Raw genomic sequence first — 21,602 nt, 5'->3', positions numbered from 1 at the left:
AAGATGGAAGAAGAGGCCATGAGCCAAGGAATGTGGGAGGCCTTTTAAAAACTAGTAAAGGCAAGGAAACAGATTCTCTCCTATAATCTTCAGAAACAGACACAGCCTTGCTGACACCTTGATTTTAGCTCAGTGAGACCTATATTGGGATTCTGATCTCTGGAACTAGAAGATAGTAAATTTGTATGGTTTTAAGCTACTGAGTTAGTGGCAATCTGTTACTGCAGCCATAGAAAACAGATTCATGATGCTATTGACCTGACCCAACAGACTGTCTACATAGTCCAGGTTGCAGTGAGGGAGGCTCTCAGGCCTGGAGAATCTGCCTCGACATTTATCAACATATTCATCTCAGTTTTCAGAGAGGAAAGCCCAACTCTGTGTTTGCGATGTTAAGACAACACAGTCTGTACTGTGGGGATGGGCATACGCCAGTGTTTCCACAGTGCACTTTGCCCAATTTCTGTTCTGTTCTAAGAAGAAAAGCATCCAGACGGAGAGTTTCCAAATAACATGTTGGCCCAAAAGCAACATTTTACTGACTTAAAACAGGAAAATAATTTTAAAAGTCTCTCTGGTGAACAAAGATGGCTTTGTATACGGTACTGAACCTAAATAGGCCACATGCCCTCATCATGTGGAGCACATGTTCCCTTTGTTGACATAAAAAATGTAGATGAGATCCTTCCCTTTGGAATACTGGGAGGTTCTCTCAGCCTCTGGCCCAGGGCATGAGGCTAGCTGCTCACCAACCTGCATCAGTTAGCAATGTGGTGAATCCATAACAGAGGAGATTTGCCACTACAGTGGCTTTTATGTTCTGGCAGACACCTCAGGCTTCAGAGATTAGTGTGGGGGATTTCCTGTGGTGGACTGTGATGCCCTTCCTGCTCAATGGTAGGAAAGAAAAGCTGGCCAGGTAAACATTAAGTCCAGTAGTGTCAGGGCCAGGGTGCTGTATAGAGCTGGAAAGTGTATTTTTTTGTAAAGCAAGCTGTTCCATGCCAGATGGAGCAGTTTTACCAAAATGAGCAAATTGAGACCCAGGCATTGGCTTCCCTAGGATGTGAATAAGAGTCAGCATTTCAAGGCTGAGTGGTTGTACCTTTCCCCAGAAGCTTGCACCTGAGATGCATTCACAGCCGCCCTAAGTACAGAAGAGAGTTTAATGCTGCATTACCCACATTAACACATCCACTCTCCATCACCCATGATGCTGGCAACAGTAACTTTTGTCCTCATTTTACAGATAGGGACAACCGAGGCTCAGAGACATGATGGCTGTGCAGCCTGCAAGTGCCAACTTGGAGGCTTAGCTTGAGGGCATAGTTCTGCCCTGGGCTCTTCTTCTCAGCTCACTTGCCTCATGCTTTGTGCCCAGGTACCACTGAGGGGCACTCAGACAGCCCCATCCGCTGTGCGTGGGCTCCTGTTTGGAGGTCTGGGGAGCTGCTGGCTGAGTAGCCTCCTCAAATCCCAGTGTGTACATGACAACGTGTGGGCAAGCACACATGGGATGAATCCGCTAATACAGCCCCATCTCCCTGGGGACATTGTGCACAAACACGCCAAAAGCTTTTCTTCAAGTTAGTTACCTAAAAGGAAACATATTTTCCTTCACCCAGAGTGACTCACCAAACTTTTGGCCTGCGGCTGAAGCTCTAATCAGGTAAACATAAGGATAGTGCAGTCAGCTAGTTATAAGAATATAAGAATATATTAAATGCGTTGATTTTACCTCTGTAAAAACACAGTCTCTGGTGTTGTTGAAATACTAGTAACAAAACTGAAGAACAACAACAAAAAAGTAAATAAGAAATAGATGGTTAACATCATTACTGTTGAGTATTGGTGTTTGAAATAAAGTGGATCTAATTAGGACAGGTGGGAAGCCTCAGGGAATGTTCCAGAGTGGGCTGCAGGACTGACCTTTCCACACTAAACTAGGCTTAGTTTACATTATTGGGGACTCTAAGAGGAGTGATGTTATCTGGCTTGTCCACATATGGGTGGCACTGTGTGCATTTTGGAGGGGGAGAAGGGCGATGGCTGGCCAGAGTGGTCAGGCAGCTCCCACGGAATCAGGTTTTGCTCAGTGTTTGTGTGTTGTCCTGTCCACTTTAGCAGTGGGGACCTGGAAGCCATTTCACCAGATTGGAATTTGGCACTTTGCAGGAAGGAGAAAAGAGTCAGCTTGTTTTTTCTCCTGTTGATTTGAATCTTCTCGTTGTTCGGTGCTGCCTTCTAATGTGTCCTTGGTCATTTGCTAGGACATCCACAGGCAGGCTGCAGTAGGTGATCTGACCCTTCCCCCACCAGGCACATTCCAAGAGTCATTGTGATTTCATGTGCACATTCTGTCATCCATGTGAAGCCTACTTAAGGAAAAAAAAAAAATTTTTTCCCAGTGGGTTTCATGACATATGATTCCAGGGTTAAGGAATAAAATGTCTACAGAAATATTTCCAGTAATTCTAGTGCTAATACACTATCTGGCATATTTTGGGAAAATAAATACTACTGATAACACGAGTGATAAGGATAATAACACATTGCTAAAGCCAAAACCATAAATCTAATTCAGTTGCATTTAGATTGTTAAAAACATAAGCAGAAATCCAGAAACATTAAAGTAATTTTTTGTTCCTATTCACAAGTTCTTTGAATCCGAAATCACTAGGGAGAATTGAGGGAAGAGTCCGTTATTCCCTCGTCTCAGTAGACTGCAGCAAAGGCCCTAAGTCATCAATATTCGTGTTTAAAATTGGACCAGAGGTAAGAGGTCCGTTGGGGACCTGTGATAGTCATCTGCCTCATGGGGTGGGCTCAGCTGTGCAACAGTGATTTAGTACTGATGTGGTGGGAACCTCCTGGCTGATTCAGTTTGTCAGAAGGGACATGCTTCTTATCTTTGTATGTTTGTGAGGTGATGGACGACACTGTGTATGTAACCAGTTGTATCTTGCTCCATGTCCCAAAGAAGAGAAATGTTTGGTTCGTTTGTTTTCTAAATAAAACTGGCAAAAACATGTACAATTTAGCAATTCCCATTTTTCAGCATTTCCCCCTGCTAATAATCTAATGTTGGAAAGTGAGAGTTACTTTAGTTTTGGAACAGGTTTCCTGACTTCTACCTCCAGGTCTTTGGGCACTGACTTACTGACTTAACACCCTCAGACACTCAGTCTCTTCATCCTTAAAATGGGAATGTCACCACTTCAGGGGCACTGCAGAAACAGAATGCAAACCATGACTCTGCAGTGGCCATTGTGGGATCCAGCTTGTGTGGCATGGGGGTGATGGTCAGAGTGGGCAGTCTCACCATATTTTTACCCAAAGAGGAAAACTGAATTCTTGCATTATTGATGATTCACAGAAAATGATTGGGTGAAATCATTTTCCCAGGTTACTGCTGCCATTATTGCTTTGCTAGAGAACAATAAGATTTGGCTCTCACCTATGAATACCAAAGGTGTCTTAGGTCACCACACAAACTGCATCAAAAGAAATTGTGTTACCATAGCATAGTTTGATCTATATTTTAACATTCCTTCTATTCAAGGGGCTTCATCTCTGAGAAGAACAGTGCTTATTTGAGGTCTTTCACTGACCCTGCTTTGTAGGCTGTCATAATTGAAGGACATTTATAATAGTTCTGGAGAAATGTTATTGTACTGATTCTTTTAGAAATGCTTAATATAGAGAAGAGGTTGCTTGCATGATTTGTAGTTCTGCACAGTAGGAAGAAACCCAGGGTGGTGTTGGTCAGGGACTGATCTGGAGGTAAATGCTTTTCAGGAAGACTTCCCAGTGGTTCAGGGAGAGACAATTTGGGTTGCCCTCACCCAGTCTGCCACGCCCATTGAGTAAGAAAACTGATCAGCTTCTCTGGCTTTTAGTCTACTTAAAATATTAAATTAATGGGAGGGATCTTGTCATCAGCAAAACCTTTTCACCTTCAAATTCTGATTCAGAGAAGCAGGGGACTCTGGGGGAAATGGTGGCCTGCATGCAAACCCTTTCACCCTTTAACCTCACATGCCTGAGCTAAGTGGCCACTGGTGCCTAGGTCTCTTTGCATCTGGAGCAGACCTTCGGTCCATCTGGGTCCTTGGAGAGCACTGGCACAGCTTCCTGACATGGGCTGCTGGCACTGGAGAACAGCATCAGAGAGCCCTGAGGTGAGTCGCACAATGCAGAGCATCTTGGACAACACCTGGGCCTTCAGAAGTCTTTTAGCTTTCAGTGGGGAAGGTGGCTGTCAGTGCATGCAAGGCTAACCAGATGCCCTGGTCCTTGGGATCTTTTCCTGCTCCTGGGGCTGGAAGAGACTGCCAAGGAGGGCTGGGTGAAGGTTTGTGTTCCCCACTCACCTGGAGAACCACTTTACCTTCCACAGAGGGGACCAGCTATCACTTTAGAAAGCAAAGCAGAGCATAGCACAGCCCAGCCCAGCCCAGGTGTGCTAACCAAGAATAATAACCATTCCTCCAAAGGGGCCTGGCCGCCAGGAAGAGGAAGATGGTTTGAGCAAGAGAAATCGAGTCAGGGGCAGAGAGACTTGTGGCCACACAGAGAACTGCTCACATTAATTGAGGGCACTGAGCATACTGAGAAAGGGAAATGGGGAAGATCAGCTACTGAAAATGGGAAGAAAAACTGTAAAATACCTCGGAACAAATTTAACAAAGGCTCAAGCCCTTCCTGAAGAAAAGTGTAGTACCTTTTGGCGAGCATGAGGCGATGAAAAGCTTCCTGTTGTGGCCTTGGGTGGGAGAGCAAGTGCTGTCATAATCCCAGTTTTCCCAAGAAGAATATACATGTATGTGTGCATTTTGGCCTAGAAGGCTCTCTTGGAATTAAATAAAACGACCTTCAAAGTTTTTTTGTTTCTATAATTTGTTTATTTTTTATAATTTACAGTTAGTTAGCACATGGTGCAACAATGATTTCAGGAGTAGATTCTTTAAGCGCTTTACCCATTTAGCCCATCCCCCCTCCCACAACCCCTCCAGCAAACCTCTGTTTGTTCTCTATATTTAAGAATCTTATGCTTTGTCCCCCTCTCTGTTTTTATATTACTTTTGCTTCCCTTCCATTATGTTCATCTGTTTTGTCTCTTAAAGTCCTCATATGAGTGAAGTCATATGGTTTTTGTCTTTCTCTGACTAATTTCACTTAGCATAGTACCCTCCAGTTCCGTCCACATAGTTGCAAATGGCAAGATTTCATTCTTTTTGATTGCCGAGTAATACTTCATTGTATATATATACCACATCGTCTTTATCCATTCATCCATCGATGGACATTTGGGCTCTTTCCATACTTTGGCTATTATTGATAGTGCTGCTATAAACATTGGGGTGCATGTGTCCCTTCAAAACAGCACACCTGTATCCCTTGGATAAATTCTTAATAGTGCAATTGCTTGGTTGTAGGGTAGTTCTATTTTTAGTTTTTTGAGGAACCTCCATACTGTTTTCCAGAGTGGCTGCACCAGCTTGCATTCCCACCAACAATGCAAAAGAGATCCTCTTCTCCCCATCCTTGCCAACATCTATTGTTGCCTGAGTTGCTAATGTTAGCCACAGGTGTGAGGTGGCGTCTCATTGTGGTTTTGATTTGTGTTCCCTGGATGATGAGTGATGTTGAGCATTTTTTCATGTTTCATTTGGCCATCTGGATGTCTTCTTTGGACAAGTGTCTATTCATGTCTTCTGCCTATTTCTTCACTGGATTATTTGTTTTTTGGGTGTTGAGTTTGGTAAGTTCTTCATAGATTTTGTATACTACCCCTTTACCTGATATGTCGTTTGCAGATATCTTCTTCCATTATGTCAGGTTGCCTTTTAGTTTTGCTGATTATTTCCTTTGCTGTGCAGAAGCTTTTATTTTGATGAGGTCCCAATAGTTCATTTTTGCTTTTGTTTCCCTTGCCTTCAGAGATGTGTTGAGTAAGAAGTTGCTGTAGCCGAGGTCAAAGAGGTTTTTGCCTGCTTTCTCCTCTAGGATTTTGGTGGCTTCCTATCTTACGTTTACGTCTTCCATCCATTTTGATTTTATTTTTGTGTATGGTGTAAGAAAGTGGTCCAGGTTCATTTTTCTGCATGTCGCTGTCCAGTTTTCCCAGCACCATTTGCTGAAGAGACGGTCTTTATTCCATTGGATATTCTTTCCTGCTTTTTCAAAGATTAGTTGGCCATACATTTCTGGGTCTGTTTCTGGGTTCTCTTTTCTGGCCCATTAATCTGAGTGTCTGTTTTTGTGCCAGTACCATACTATCTTGATGATTATAGCTTTGTAATACATCTTGAAGTCCATAAATGACCTTAAAAGTTTTATAATGTTCCAGTATAGCCAAGACTTTTTTTAAAAGATGAAGGGAGGGCTTTGTATCAGTTAGTAGAACCAGGGCTGCAGCATGAGGTGCCCTGCAAAGTGGGGGTAGGAACCCATCCAACAGTCGCCTCCATATGCTAAGCCAGCTGCCTGGGGGCTTCTTCCCCCCAGAGTGGGGCACCCAGTGCTAGAGCTGATCTGATACACTGTGCAATCAAATCAGTAGTACCACGGTATGGACCTGAAAATGACAAGTTGATTGCTTGAACATAATAACCCCCCAATAAAAGATATTGTGTGTGAGAATTTTAGAGTAGGTATTTAAGTTCCATAGGAAAATGATTATTTAGTAAATAACGTTTATACAGTTGGCTCTGGGGAGGAAACAGCATTGTACCCTTTGGTTGTACCTTGTAAAAATGAGTATCAGTTGGTTTGAACATTTAAATATTAAAAGAACTCTGTACTTCCCCCATCAAAAAAACAGGAATGCTACATGGTACAGTCCAAAGGCACAGGAGACTCTCTTGGCTAGGCCTATAAAGGTCAGGAATATTTAACTAAATAAAAAATTTTTTTTAAATTTTTTTTTCAACGTTTATTTATTTTTGAGACAGAGAGAGACAGAGCATGAACGGGGGAGGGGCAGAGAGAGAGGGAGACACAGAATCAGAAGCAGGCTCCAGGCTCTGAGCCATCAGCCCAGAGCCCGACGCAGGGCTCGAACTCACGACCGCGAGATCGTGACCTGAGCTGAAGTCGGACGCTTAACCGACTGAGCCACCCAGGCGCCCCCTAAATAAAAATTTTAACTGTTGGGGCACCTGGATGGCTCAGTCAGTAAAGTGTCTCAGACTCTTGATTTCAGCGCAGGTCGTGATCTCACAGTCTGTGAGTTCAAGCCCCATGTCAGGCTTTCTCTCTCTCTCCCTGTGTCTCTGTACTTCCCGTTTGTGCTCTCTCTCTCTCTCTCTCAAAATAAATAAACTTAAAAAAATTAACTGTGATAAGGCAAAATATGCCACAAATTAATATTATAAAACCATGGTTCTTTAGACAGAAAAAAAATGTTTTCAAGGCAGAAGATAGTAAAGAGGTTAATATTTTTAATATGAAAGTTCTCACAAATTAAGTGGTCAAGAAGGAAGCAAACGATACAGTGGAAAAAATGAGGGGAACATAGGTATTCCCAGAAGAACAGGTCAATTGGCCTGGGAGTCAGGGTGATGCAGATAGAAAGGTATAAAGGGTCTTGTCCTGCCTATCAAACTGGCAGGAGGGTTTTAAAGAGAGAAAGAGCAGAAATTGCTTGCAAAAATAAGGGTGCTGGTACTTTTATATACCCATGGAGAGATGTGAACTGTTGCAGCCTATTAGGAAAAATTATTAACAACACAGGACCTTTCCCAGCTTTAGGGCATTACCTGCAAGAATGTGGATCATATTATTTCTCCCATTTTGTGACAATATCATGCCAACAAGTGAATTAATGTAGAAGAAATTCCCTTGACAACTCTGTAGTGTCCCCAAAGTGTTTGACATGCTTTACAAGTGGTAATGGTATTATGATGAAGAATCTGATCCCCTGGTCTTGATATCTGCTGAGCTATTTTGAGAATGTCCCATGAAATTCAGAAAAGACTGCACTAGAAATGATTTATCAAAAAAAAAAAAAAGTTTTTATGTCAAAACTCACCAGGGAGTTTCTAAGTGATCTTGTTTTAAGGTATCATTTTGCTAGTATCACAAGCTAGTACATTTCCTAGGGAAAATTGTTTCTTCTAGGTGGGCAGTGTTTCATTGTACCAAATAATTATGTAAGAAACTGCACCTCATCTTCATTCTAAAGAAGCCAGAGGCCCTTGTTGTCAGGGAGAGTTCTGCCGGGACAGCTTCAGTACTTTCTGACTTCACCTCAGAGGGCCCAGCATTTTCCTTCATCTTGATTCATGTAAGAAGTCTCCTCCATGCACACATGTGTTTCTCACACATATCTGGAGTGTTTCTTAACTGTGCTTGTAGCTTTTTTTTTTTTTTTAATGTTTATTTATTTTTGAGAGGGAGAAAGACAGTGTGACTCAGGGAGGGACAGAGACAGAGGGAGACACAGAATCTGAAGCAGGCTCTAGGCTCTGAGCTGTCAGCACAGAGCCCGACGTGTGGCTTGAGCACATGAATTGCGAGATCATGACCTGAGCCAAAGTCAGATGTTTAACCAGCTGAGCCACCCAAGCACCCGAGTGCATGTAGCTCTTAGGAGACATCTGGAATAACACATATTTTAGAAAATACATTTCATGCATATGGGTTAAACTACTGTACTTTTGGTAATTTTACTATTGCAAGATTCACTGCAGAAAAATCACCCCAAATATCTTCTCTCACTGCCTCTGACTTTTAGTATTAGATTCAGAAGTCATTAGCATGTCTCACCAGAGGAGCAGATGTTTCAGTTTAGAGAGGAAAGAAGACACATTCTGGATGTTGCACAATATATTTGGGTCAAGTTCCTGCAGACTTTGCCATTTCTGTTTCAGTGCTGAGTTCTCACGTATGTGATTTTTAAAATATGTTGGTCCTGTAAATGTTTACTTAATAATCCATTTTCCAGAATGTTTGTCCCAGGTGCTTTGAAGCAGTGCTTCTCAACCTGAGATAATCTTGTGCCCCAGGAGGCATTTGGCAACATCTAGAGCCATTTTTTGCTGCTACAATTTATGGGGAGGGGTGTGCTGCTGGCATTTCTTGGGTGGAGGTCAGGTATGCTGCTTGGCATCCTACAGAGCAGGATGGCCAGCCCTCTACGGTAAAGAATTATCTGGTCCAAATGTCAATTGTGGGAGGTTGAGAACCCCTGCTTTAAAGCCACTGCCTCTCATTCTGGTCTTTCCACTCCTCTGCCTGTTGTGTAATGAGGGTTTATTGAATTGGGAGTAATTTAATGGGTCTTTTTAAAGTGCTGTGAGAATTTTCCTGGTCTCTGTCTCTCTTTGCTCCACACACATGCCTTCATTTGTGCACAATATGAAAAATAAATTCCATGAAGGATTTTCTTATCCCCAAGGCATCAGGCCTTGGCACTGATGATTATTCCACGAGGTTCTTGGATCACTTGCTCTGAACCTCCCATTTAGGGCTTGCCTCACTGCATCCTGGTTTCTCCTTCATTCTGTTTGCCTAAAATGTATTGTGCAGCTTTCTCTTTACTGGGCCTGAGGAGTTCTTCCACCTGCCCACGCTGGGGAGGCCTCAGTCTAGTTGGTTTGCATGTTAAGTTTGTTCCGTGGTCTTCCTTTTTTCTTAAAAATGTGTTCTGTGGATCTTTCTAGATACTCTGCATTTCAACCTAGCTCAACCCTGAACTATTTAAAAGAGAAGCATATGCATTCAACTCTCTTGTCCATTAAGACACATTCTCTGACCAAGTCTGTTTTTGTTGGTTTAGTAAATGAAGCACAAGGTTAGTTGCAGCATGCCTGTCTCATCTATGGGATGTTTTACCAATAGGAAATGTGATAAGCTGGCAGGTCAGAAGCAAACTGATGTTTGGAAAAGAACTTTTCTTTTTACAGGGGTTAGTTGCTCTGTGTTAATGAAATAGTGCAGAATGCTGCTAAGCTTATAGTCTTAATGTATGGCTATACATTAAGCTGTACCCATCCAAGTGCTTCACTTAACTGTATGGATAATTTTACCATCTTTCTTTTTTTTTTTTTTAATTTTTTTTAACGTTTATTTATTTTTGAGACAGAGAGAGACAGAGCATGAACGGGGGAGGGTCAGAGAGAGGCAGACACAGAATCTGAAACAGCTCCAGGCTCTGAGCTGTCAGCACAGAGCCTGACGCGGGGCTTGAACTCACGGACCGCGAGATCATGACCTGAGCCGAAGTCGGACGCTTAACCAACTGAGCCACCCAGGCGCCCCAATTTTACCATCTTTCTAAGTCAACAGAACAAAATAGCAGCTCTTGCTTTAACTCCAAACCACAAATTAAATGTAAGGTGTAACTTGTTCCTTAGTAGTATTTGTGATTTTATTGGTCAAAATCAAATACTTGCTTCAAAAATAATAGTGGGGAAAAATCATGCACAAAAAAAAAAAAAAAATGGAAAGTGAAGCCAAAATAGACACTGTGGACTTGCTCAGTTGGGAGGTCCCTGCGGATGGTCTCTGATGCCCACCTGGAGAGCAGGAAGCCTGTGGGACTAGAATGAAGGGCTGCTGGGGGTTTGGTGTGAACAGTTTCTGTGAGAAGGCAGACCCCCATTTATAAGCCAGGCACCTGAGGTGCTGGAGTTCAGGTGCCTGAGCCCCAAGCCCACTCCTTCCCCTTCACCTCTTAATGAGGATGAGTCATTAACTTGGCAAGATAATGCCTATACGGGGGCTTGTGACCTTCAGGAGGAGCACTGTCCAGATTCGAGGCATCATCATTAATTATTGATCATTCCAGAGCCAGCTGTGTAGTACTGTTTGTAAATATATTCTGGGGGAGGGATTTTTCAAGAAAGGGTGGGGCAGCTTTGCTTAAAAGTGACCTGGATGGAGTGCCTGGGTGGCTCAGTCAGTTGAGTGTCCGACTTTGGGTCAGGTCACAATCTTACGGTTTGTGAGTTCAAGCCCTGCATCAGGCTGTGTGCTGACAGCTTGGAGTCTGGAGCCTGCTTCAGATTCTTTGTCTCCTTTTCTCTCTACCCCTCCCCCGCTTGCGTTCTTTCTCTGTTGCTCTTTCTCAAAAATAAACAACCATTAAAAAAAGTTTAAAAAAATAAAAATAAGTGACCTGTAAGATGCCTGCGGTAGGGGAGCTGGAACAGTTTGGTCCATAGCCGTGTCTCCAAAAGTGCCACGTGTGCCCGGCCCAAGTTGGGAGCATTTGTCAAAGCTACCAGGTCATTCCAAAGCCATGAGAATAAACTGCTCTCCTGCTCCACCAACCTTCCTTCAGCCCCAGAGGGAGTCCCCCCAGAGGACTGAGTCAGGTGGTGTCCTTCAGGTTGCTGAAGCTCAGAAGCTCCCAGCCACAGGTGGTCTCAGTGATGAGCTCATCTCTCAATTTGCCAAGGCCCATTTAGGGCACACTTCCCAGTTTGTAGCAGAGACCATGGTTTGGTGACTTCTAACCTTGGACATGGCTCCTTTGGTCGATTGCAAATAGGCAGGCATTTAGGCAAATTGACTGAAATTCATTATTCTGTGTCTGTCAAACACTGCTTATAGGTCTGGAACTGTCTGCCTTTCCACCCTTTTTCAAGCATAGTGCTATTTTATTTTCAGGCTACATTGGTCTCTGGGCTGCATAATTTAAAAGGAAAAAAAAATACAGAGTTTCTGGCTTGGAATTTTGGAAAGTTGTCACTAGACAACTCCTTTAGGAGTTTTAGTTGTTCTTCCTTTAGGTCGTTAGATCAGATGTGCTTTCAAAACCACATGGCCCCAAGGATTCATGATCCCCAGAGTCAGAGAGATTTGGTCCTCACCCTGCTACTTCCTGATGTGTGACTTTGGGCAGGTCATTCCATGTCTATTTCTATGTCTGTAAACGGGAATATAGTGTTGGGATTGTGTGAAGACTCCCTGAAATAAAGGCTGTAAAATGCTCTGTGAAGTGCCGGGTTCATAATAAGGATATGGAGGAGGAAAGCTGTATTTATTTTTCTTTTGTTATTATTATTAAGATACTGATGTCTCAGTACTGACAGGGATTTGGTGTCTAGACATCCAGCTGGTATTGCCTGAAAGACTTATCCTAAGACTTGAAGCATTCATGAACCTTTTACAGGAGGTCCATATCTCTTAGTCTTTCCAAAGACTGAACTCTCACTTGAGCTGCACACGAATGTGCTTGAGTGGTGAAAAGGTCTGAAGAGAGAAAAGCACCGGGAATGTTTGGAAAGGGGACCTTTGGTCTTAATGGGTGTGCCATTTTCAAGTGTGCCACTGAAAATTGCCTTTTCAAAATAAGAAATGAAACTATGGTGACTGTGTGCACACATTCCATGACTGCCTTTCCAGATTGGTTCACTTGGCATAGGAAGGGCAAAGGGAGAGGTGTGGAGGCAACGGAAGGTGTGGCACACTGGACTCCTGCCCCTGGTTGCCCTTGGTGATGGGCAGCCACCATGGAACCTTGGCTCCTGGGACTCTGGGCTCTGCTGGTCTCTACCCTGTGCCCACCCTGCCTGCCCAGCCACCCCTGCTGGCTTCCCTACTTCAACCCTTTCCTACCCTTCCTGCTCTCCCAGTCCATTTTCAGTTCTCGTTACTATTTCAGCTCTCATCATTGTGATGTCTCTGGTAATCTCAGTGATGGCATACACAGTAGGGGACTGGTCATCTCCATGCCATGAACCCCAAATTCCTCTTTACCTGCATTTGTCTTCAAAGATGTGGCCATCTCCTACAAGCCCAACCCACATGCCCCACCAGCACCTTGAAGAGATCACAGTTGGACTCTGTTCCTTCCCACAGCAGACCCACTCCTGGGTAAGATCAGTGGCACTCACATTTCAGCCACCAGAGCTGGAGATGTGGATACTCGAATGCCCATTCTCGTCTAATCATTCATGGTGTTTGTCCAGTGACATAGATTATATAGTCAAACTTCATGCCCATCATTTCCTCCTGTTTCTATTTCTTTTTTTTTTTTTTAATGTTTATTTATTTTGAGAAAGAGAGACTGCACACAAGCAAGGGAGGGGCAGAGAGAGAGAGAGAGAGAGACAGAGAGAATCCCAAGCAGGCTCTGCACTGTCCACATGGAGCCCTAAATGGGGCTTGATTCTATGAACTGTGAGATCAGGACCTAAACCAAAATCAAGAGTCCAATGCTTAACCTAAAGAGCCACCCAGGTGGCCTCTGTTTCTACCCTGTTGCTATTTCTGAGTCTCATGATCTCTCTCTCTCTCTTTTTTAATGTTTATTTTTGAGAGAAAGAGAGAGAAAGAGAACAAGCATGGGAAGGGCAGAGAGTGGGGGGGGGATGGAGGACTGGAAGCCAGCTCTGTGCTGATAACAGCGAGCCCAATGTGGGGCTTGAACTTAGGAACCATGAGATGACCTGAGCCAAAGTGGGATGCTCAACCAACTGAGCCACCCAGGTACCTCTCAGGATCTCTTTTGATCCCGCCCTGCCTTATCCTTGATTTGGGCACTGCCCTTCCAACCTCTCCCTAAATTGCACTCTTTAGTATAAACAGTCTCCTTGGGGGAGGGTGGAGAATGGCTTAGGCTAAGATTCTTTTCATCCTTTAAGATCTAAATTCAGATGTCCCCTCTTCCAGGAATCAGTCCCTGATTGCCTAATCAAAGTAAGTGTTCTTCCTTCAGCATTAAATTGTACTTAAAAATTGTAGTGCTCAAATATTAAAACCCCAAACCTGCATCTCTTCTTTCTCTTCCTCACTTCCTTTCTTACTCATCTACCCAAGATATTCCTTTGTTGATTAGTCTTATTAAAGGAGAGACATGTTTAAAGAAGGAGAGAAAGCAAGGGAGTCAAGTGAGATGTGCCTGTTACCCCTGTATACCCCCACTGCCAGCACCTGAGTAGGGTGTGGGTGTGGTGAATGGTGGGAGGGCAGGAGTGGGGTTCTCTGAGTAGCTGTGACAATAATTTGCAATTGAATTAAAGCTGACATTTTTACAACATGGGAAAGTATACAATAAAATATGGCCATATAAAGATGTTAGATAATGTAAGGGTAAGAAAATCAAATGTGTATGCATGTTACAAACATTTCAGACTTTTCATTCATCTCCTAAATTACCAAAAAACAGAAGACGCAAGCATCTCCAATTGTAAGATGTCCTAGAAGCTGGCAGGTGGCAGCTCTGTGTGTGTGGCATGCAGTATTTTGTGGACATGATCAGAAGTGTGGGCACTGTAGCATTGCAGACACCCACTGCTACTTTGTGTTGATTACAGTGTCACTAAACTTGAATGATGATGTCATCTTACAAGTGAGGAGTAACTTGTGTGGAACCAATTAGTGTGCCTCTTTCTGCAGCCCAGGAGGACTCTTAAGAACAGATCCAATTCATTCATGAATTCATAGACCAGGTTGGAGATCAGGGACAATTATTGTTGTGATTGTCCTTGTAGAAGGAATGGCAGTGGGTAACCCGGAATATTGACTGGTTGTGGGCAAATTTGGAATCTGTTGTCACCTTAAATTAAAAAAAAAAAAATGCTCTTTTACTATGAGGGAAAATCTCAAATATATTTGAAATGCAAATCTACTTGAAAACAACACGTTAAAGATGAAAGTGTAATTCCCTCATTTTCTGCACATGCCTTTTTTTAAAACTCGATCTAAATTTGTTTGGATTTGTGAAATAGATCCAACTTCACCACATTGGAAAGATTTATAAATACATTGTTGAAAACCCTGAGCCATTGCAGAGACACCTTAAACACTGGAGGGGTCAGGGGTCAGTAGGGTTGCAACATTCTAATGCTTTTCAAAAAAATAAAACATTAACGAAACATTTCAGAGCAGTAGTTCTTGAACCCTGTATTCATGAATAGCTACATAAAAGTAATAGTGATCTCCAGGAAAAACATTCTTTCAACTACTTAAAGTAATTCCTGTAAACTCTGTAAGTCAGCTGCCTCCTCTTAGGGAATTGTTTACTTAAGAACCTTTTTTTTTTTTTTTTTTTTTTTTTTTTGAGAGCGAGAAGGAGAGCAGGTATGAGCACGCAAGTAAGGGAGGGGCAGAGAGAGACTCCATCCAAAGCAGGCTCTACACTGTCAGCACAGGGCCCAATTCAGGGCTTGAGCTCACCTACTGTGAGTTGATGACTTGAGCTGAAATCAAGAGTTGGATGCTTAACCGACTGAGCCACCCAAGTGCCCCTATTTAAGAACCTTGAAAACATAACTAGTACAAATAAATAGTTTAACTCAGCCTAAATATTAAATAACCAAAAATGATAAATTAAGGGATCTTAAAATTTTATTTACTGCTTGTCTTTAAATAAAATTTGTCACTTGTCATACTTATATTTCCTTATTCTTTCACCTGTGCATTAATTATGTTGTTTCGGAGAAAAAAAAGGCTCAGATGAGAACTGCAAAGCTTAGCATGACTAATTGTAAAATGTTAGTAATAGATTTTCCCAGAAGAGGAAATCTATTAATCACAGAAGGCTAACATTAGCCTCAGAACAGATTTTCAAGATCATCTATTTAACATTCTCACTGTTTAGCTGAGGAAACAGCTGGCCTAGAAGTGAGGTGGTTGGTGCAGAGAAAAAGGAGTGGCAGGCTCTTTTAGAAAAAACTGGCTTTTGTCTCTGGCTTCATACGTGGTGCTTTTAAATGTAAGACATTTTTATTATTCTTTCCCTTTTTAGTGTTTTTCTTTTTCTTTGCCCCCTATTTCAGAAGAATCACACTTTTTTCGCTCATGACCTTTGAAATCTTGGTTTGACACTCTGCTCAGACCTGTCAGGAATCGTGAGCAGAAAATTGCAGCTAAATGCAAGAGCCAGTTGCCATTCCTGTGGAGGAATCATGCACCATGTTGGTAATATTTGTAACATAGCCCGTATTTCAAGATTGCACATTTTCAGGGTTTCTCCACATTTTGATATGTTATTCGGGCCCTCTGATGGGCTTCCACTTTATGTGGAGAGAGAAAAACACTTTTGGATTATAACCAGTCCTGTTCTATGCATTCTTTTCTCGTTAAGTAGTTTTTCCTCAAGTATGCAGACTATAAAACTACCAGCAGAATCTTTAGTTTGTTACACACTGTAGAAGACGAAGCTGCCAGGATGGGAGAAGCATCTAGCTCCTGCTTCTGTACAGAAAATGGAAATGGTGTGTATTAATTTTTTATTGCTGTGCAACAAATCCCTGCAAACTCAGCAACTAAAAACAATGTTGCAACAACATGGATGGACCTGGAGGGTATTACGCTAAGTGAATAAGTCAGAGAAAGACAAATACCGTATGATCTCACTTATATGTGGGATCTAAAGAATAAAATAAATGAACAAACAAAACACAACAGAAACAGAGTCATAGATAACAGAGAATAAACTGTTGGTTACCAGAGTGGGGATGGGTTGGGGGGGGGCGGACATTGGTGAAGGAGATTAAGAGGCACAAACTTCCTGTTATAAAATAAATAGGTCATGGGGATGTAATGTACAGTGTAGAGAATATAATCAATAATATTGTAATCACTTTCTATGGTGACAGATGGTAATTTCACTTATCATGGGGATCATTTTGTAATCTATAAAAATACTGAATCACCATGATGTACACCTGAAACTAATAGGATATTACCTGTCAAAAGAAAGAATCCAGATACATTATCTCGCATTTCCTGGAGGTTAGGAATTCAGGTATGGGTTGGCCAGGTCTTCTACCTGATGTCTCACCAGGCTGCGGGTGAGGTGTTGGCTGCAGCTGTGTTCTTGTCTGAGGTTTGCATCTTCTTCCAGGCTCTTTTAGGTTCTTGGTGTAATTCAGCTCCAGTGGTGGTAGGGGTGAGGCCTTGTGCTCTCAGCTCTGGCCATGTGGCCCCTCTGAGTTCCTGTCACTGGCATTAGGCCCAGGTTTATAGGACTCCTGTGGCTCTGTAAGGCCCACTCAGATGATCTCTTTGTTGGTTGGCTCATAGTCTACTGATTGGGTCACCCTAGTTACATCTTCACAAGTGATTTCCTCCACATTCATACTTAGTCCCTACCTCACTCAAGGGAGCTGGCAGGGGTGTGGACACCAGGACTGGGATGGAGATTTGGGGGTCATCTCAGAATCCTATTGCCAGGGGTAGTTGGCACCTGTTCTTAGAAGGAATGTGTGGGCAAACTAAACAGTGCCCCTTCCTTTTTTTTTTTTTTTTAATTTATTTTTTAATACATGAAATTTACTGTCAAATTGGTTTCCATACAACACCCAGTGCTCATCCCAAAAGGTGCCCTCCTCAATACCCATCACCCACCCTGCCCTCCCTCCCACCCCCCATCAACCCTCAGTTTGTTCTCAGTTTTTAACAGTCTCTTATGCTTTGGCTCTCTCCCACTCTAACCTCTTTTTTTTTTTTCCTTCCCCTCCCCCATGGGTTTCTGTTACGTTTCTCAGGATCCACATAAGAGTGAAACCATATGGTATCTGTCTTTCTCTGTATAACAGTGCCCCTTCCTAATTGCTATGAAGGAATCCAGAATATTGAGGACTTTGATGATTTCAAACTTGCCACTGTAAAAAATATAATCCGTGTGTTTTAGGGGAGTCCTATGGTCCTGCAGGTGTGCAGGCCCATGCCTGGTTGGGATTAGATTTGGCAGAGAGGCCATGGGGTGGTGAGATTATCTCCTGATATTTGTGCCACAGAGAGGAGGCTCACACATTCTGTCTACCCCGACCTGTATCCATACTGACCTGAGGAAATGAAGGGCAGTTCCAAATCATTTACCTGCTGCTTAGAATAGTCTGAAGAAGAGTGTTATTAAGAAGCTAGTGTTTATAGTATTGTGTCAAAGGATTTATTTTTGTCTTCTCTGTGGTGCTTTTCCTGTGCACAGATGTGTGGGGCAGTGTGGGACTCATGCCTATGGATAAATCACCTGGCACGGTGCCCCTCCACTACCCGCTTCCTCTGCTGTCTCTTTCTCTGTCACTGCAGGCTGGGAGCTGGTCCTTCCAGCAGGAGTCCTGGGACTTGTTGTTAGGTGTTAGTCTGCTCAGGCTGCCATAGCAAAGCACTACAGACCAAGTGTCTAAAACAAGCTTATTGTCTTCTCAGTTCTAGAGGCTGGAAGTCCAAGATCAAGGCGTGTCGGCAGGGTTGCTTTTTCTTGAGGCCTTTCTCTTTGGCTTGCAGATGGCTGTCTTCCCTCTGTGACCACACACAGCCTTTCCTCCATGTGCACACATCCCTGGTGTCTTTTCCTCTTATAAGGACATCATTCACATTGGGTTAGGACCACACTCTGTGACCTCATTTCAACTTTAGACCCTATGTCCAAATACAGTTCCTGGGAAAAAATAAGCATATACCCTCCTCATGAGACAAAGGGCTACTTATATGTAATGTGTTATATGCAGGAGATGTTATATATACATATATGTGAATATATAATATATAACATAATATAGTATACATATAGCATATAAAAATACATATGGTATATATAATATATAGTATTGTTATATAATAAAAATAAATATGAGAAAGTAAGCAGGGATATTGCAGGGCTTGATGTAGGGTCCGGACTCAGTGTGGGTCTCCAGCTGGAATCGTTGATGGACTGTGGGGCTTTGATGGGGAATTTTTGGTCTGTTGGTGTGTCAAAGGGGTTCTGTCATGCTGCTCTTCTTTCACAAATGACTCCCAGGTTTGGGTTTTAAGGGCCCAGCCTCCTGCAGAATTCCCGTGAACTGCAGGGCCTTTTCACAGAAGCCATTATGGAGCTACTCTGTGTCCTGCTCCCTTTGCTTTCCATGGCTCACATGGGTCCTCTCGCGAGGACTGTGACTGAGTGCTCACAGATTGCAGGCACATCAGGGGGATTGAGGGGTTGCTGTGGGGGAATCTCCTGTGTGGCTCAGTGCCTCCACCAAAATTGCTGGTTTAAAAGCAGTGCTCTGATGTAGTGGGCAAGCTAACGTTTTAAGATTTCAAAGCAGGTGGAAACTGACTCTATGTTTGATGAGTTCTGTAAATGGAATGTAGTTAAGATAAACTGAACACAGACCATTCTGCTCCTCTTCTTGTCATCACCTTCCTGTGCCATCCCAGGGCAAGTCTGGGACCACTGGTCTCCTGGAAACCCCTGTCATCACAAATCCTGTCCACCTCACTCTCAAGAGTGTATGCTGCCCTCCTTTGTGACTTAGCTTTTGGAAACTTTCTTCTGGAAGAGGATAGGCTCTTTCACATTTCTTTGTACTTTCTGTGGGAATCCAACAAATGGTCATGATAAGGAATAAAGATTAAGGAGCTAATGCTTGCAGTGATATAAAATCAAGGTTTGACCTTTAGGAAAGGAAATAGGAACATTTAAAAATGTTTCATCTGTCTCACATCAAGGCTATCTGTCCACAGGGAAGAGGTCAGACTGGAAGTGAGCCAGCAGGATGGTCAGGTGATTGAATGCCCCTTCTGTGCCTTATCTTAGAACCAGCTGATGTCGGATTGGAGGCTGATGGGACCTATCACACCTATTTAAGCAGCCTTGAAGAACGCCCTGGCCTTGTAAGGAATGATGGGTTGGCCTAGGAAGGATAGTTTTGCTCACACTGGGGGCTTGATTATACAGTCCCCAAGGGTTGCTATCCAGTGGTTTGGCCTTGCCTTGCATTATTTTTGAGGACAGAGCTATATCTAATTTATCTCTGTTGGTCCTAACGTGGCCAAACTATGCTTCGTACATAATCAGTTTGGTGGATCTTGAATTAGAAGAACAAGAAAACAGAGGCTTTAAACAGGGATGGAGCAGCTGATAGCTGTGAGCTCCTGGAAGTTTTCCATAGGTTTCCTCAAATCCACAGTGTGGAATTAAATAGATGTGTAAACCTCAATACTTCTCCCAAAGTGGAGGAGTCCATAAGATTTGGCTGACTCGAACTACCTTGAGATCCAGACTTGCTGCCTGAATTCAGGCTTTCTGGGAACTCAGGCAAGGGAGAGGCATTGTATAGGGCAGGAACCAGTAAGAAGGTGATGGTTACATTGAAATGTGTTTTCATGTTTTTCTCCCCCCAACAGTATCACCCAGAGCATTTCTTGATGAGATTTCCTTATAGCATATCATGTTGATCTAAAGTCATGTTTCTATACTTATTTTTATAAATTAAGTGCGCAAAACTGCCATGAAGGAACTATTAAAAATGCCCTTTGTAGGATTAATTGGCCTGTATTTTCAGAGTAAAAAAAAAAAAAAAATCTGAAGAAGAAATCTACAATGTTTTCATCTAAATATCTGTTAATAGTAACTATTGGAAGTTGAAAGCTGACTGTGTTGGGTATTGTTCTGGGTGATTGGCATATGCTGTCCACTTCATGTTGAATGATGTGGAGAGGATGCATCCACTGTTATCTCCATTCTGCAGACAGCAGGACAGTGAGATGTAGAGAGGATCTACTCTCTGTGAATTTGCCTGTTGCAGTCACTTCATAAAAGTGCATTCATATAATATTTGTCCTTTTGTGACTGGCTTATTTTACTTAGCATAATGTCTTCAAGTGTCATCCATGTTACGGCATGTAACTTCATTTTCATGTCTGAATAATATTCCCTTGTCTAGATATATACCACATTTTGCTTATCCACTCATTCATCATTGAGAATTAGGGTTGTTTCTACCTTTTGGCTATGGCGACTAATGCTTCTATGAAGACAGATGTACAAGTATCTATATGGGTCCTTGCTATTAATTCTTCGGGGTATATACCTAGAAGTAGACATTTTAACCATTTTAAAGTATATAATTCAGTGGCATTTAGTGCATTTATAATGTGCAACCATCACCACTACCTGATCCCAGAACATTTTTATCAAATGGAAACCTGTACTCAATAAACACTTTCTCCCCATTTCTCTTACCCCTAGTTGCTGGTAAGCACTAATCTACCTTCTGTCTCCATGGATTTGCCTATCCTGAATATTTCACATAACTGGAGTCACACTATATATGTGGCATTAATGAGTATCCTTTTTAAACACTTTCTTTATGGAAATTTTTAGTAGAAATATTTGTTAAATGTGCCCATCACACAGATTCAGGAATGATCAGCCTCCTGCCAGTTTTGTTAATGACAGTCTCTTTATCAGGGAGGAAAAGCAGTATGTGAACCGATTCTGGAAAGAAATCCATGTGGGAGATTTTGTGCATCTTCGCTGCAATGAGATCATCCCTGCGGACATTCTCCTGCTCTCCTCCAGTGACCCAGATGGCCTGTGCCACATTGAGACTGCCAACCTGGATGGAGAGACCAACCTGAAGCGACGGCAGGTGGTCCGCGGCTTCTCAGAGCTCGTAAGTGACTGGATACATCCAGGGCACCCTTGGCACCACGCCCACACAGTATCTCCCACATTGCCCTCTGGGCATCTGCACCCTATCCCCCAACTCCAGTGGCCAGGCCACTTTTACTAGTAGATAGGTGTGGGACTGAAGGCCTGAGAGGACCCCTGACCTGCCTGAGCCCATGACTGGCCTATGGCTGGGGGGAACAGAACCCAGTTTTTATAACCTTGATTTCCACTCTGTACTTCTGAGTTTCTCAAAACA

At 42.9% G+C, this 21,602-nt stretch overlaps 1 protein-coding gene across 3 annotated transcripts in view; it reads left to right on the top strand.

Moving 5' to 3' along the window:
• The window catches only part of ATP10A (ATPase phospholipid transporting 10A (putative)), a 179,162-nt gene that overhangs the window by 68,487 nt on the left and 89,073 nt on the right, over positions 1–21,602 (top strand). For all 3 annotated transcript variants that reach the window (XM_042941264.1, XM_042941263.1, XM_042941265.1), the window contains exon 3: positions 21,143–21,347. In XM_042941264.1, the coding sequence (XP_042797198.1) occupies positions 21,143–21,347 (205 nt within the window). The remainder of the gene's footprint in view (positions 1–21,142; positions 21,348–21,602) is intronic.

This window comes from Panthera leo, chromosome B3 (assembly GCF_018350215.1).
Source record: "Panthera leo isolate Ple1 chromosome B3, P.leo_Ple1_pat1.1, whole genome shotgun sequence".
NCBI classification, from domain to species: domain Eukaryota; kingdom Metazoa; phylum Chordata; class Mammalia; order Carnivora; family Felidae; genus Panthera; species Panthera leo.
This window is presented reverse-complemented; position numbering and strand designations above follow the sequence as displayed.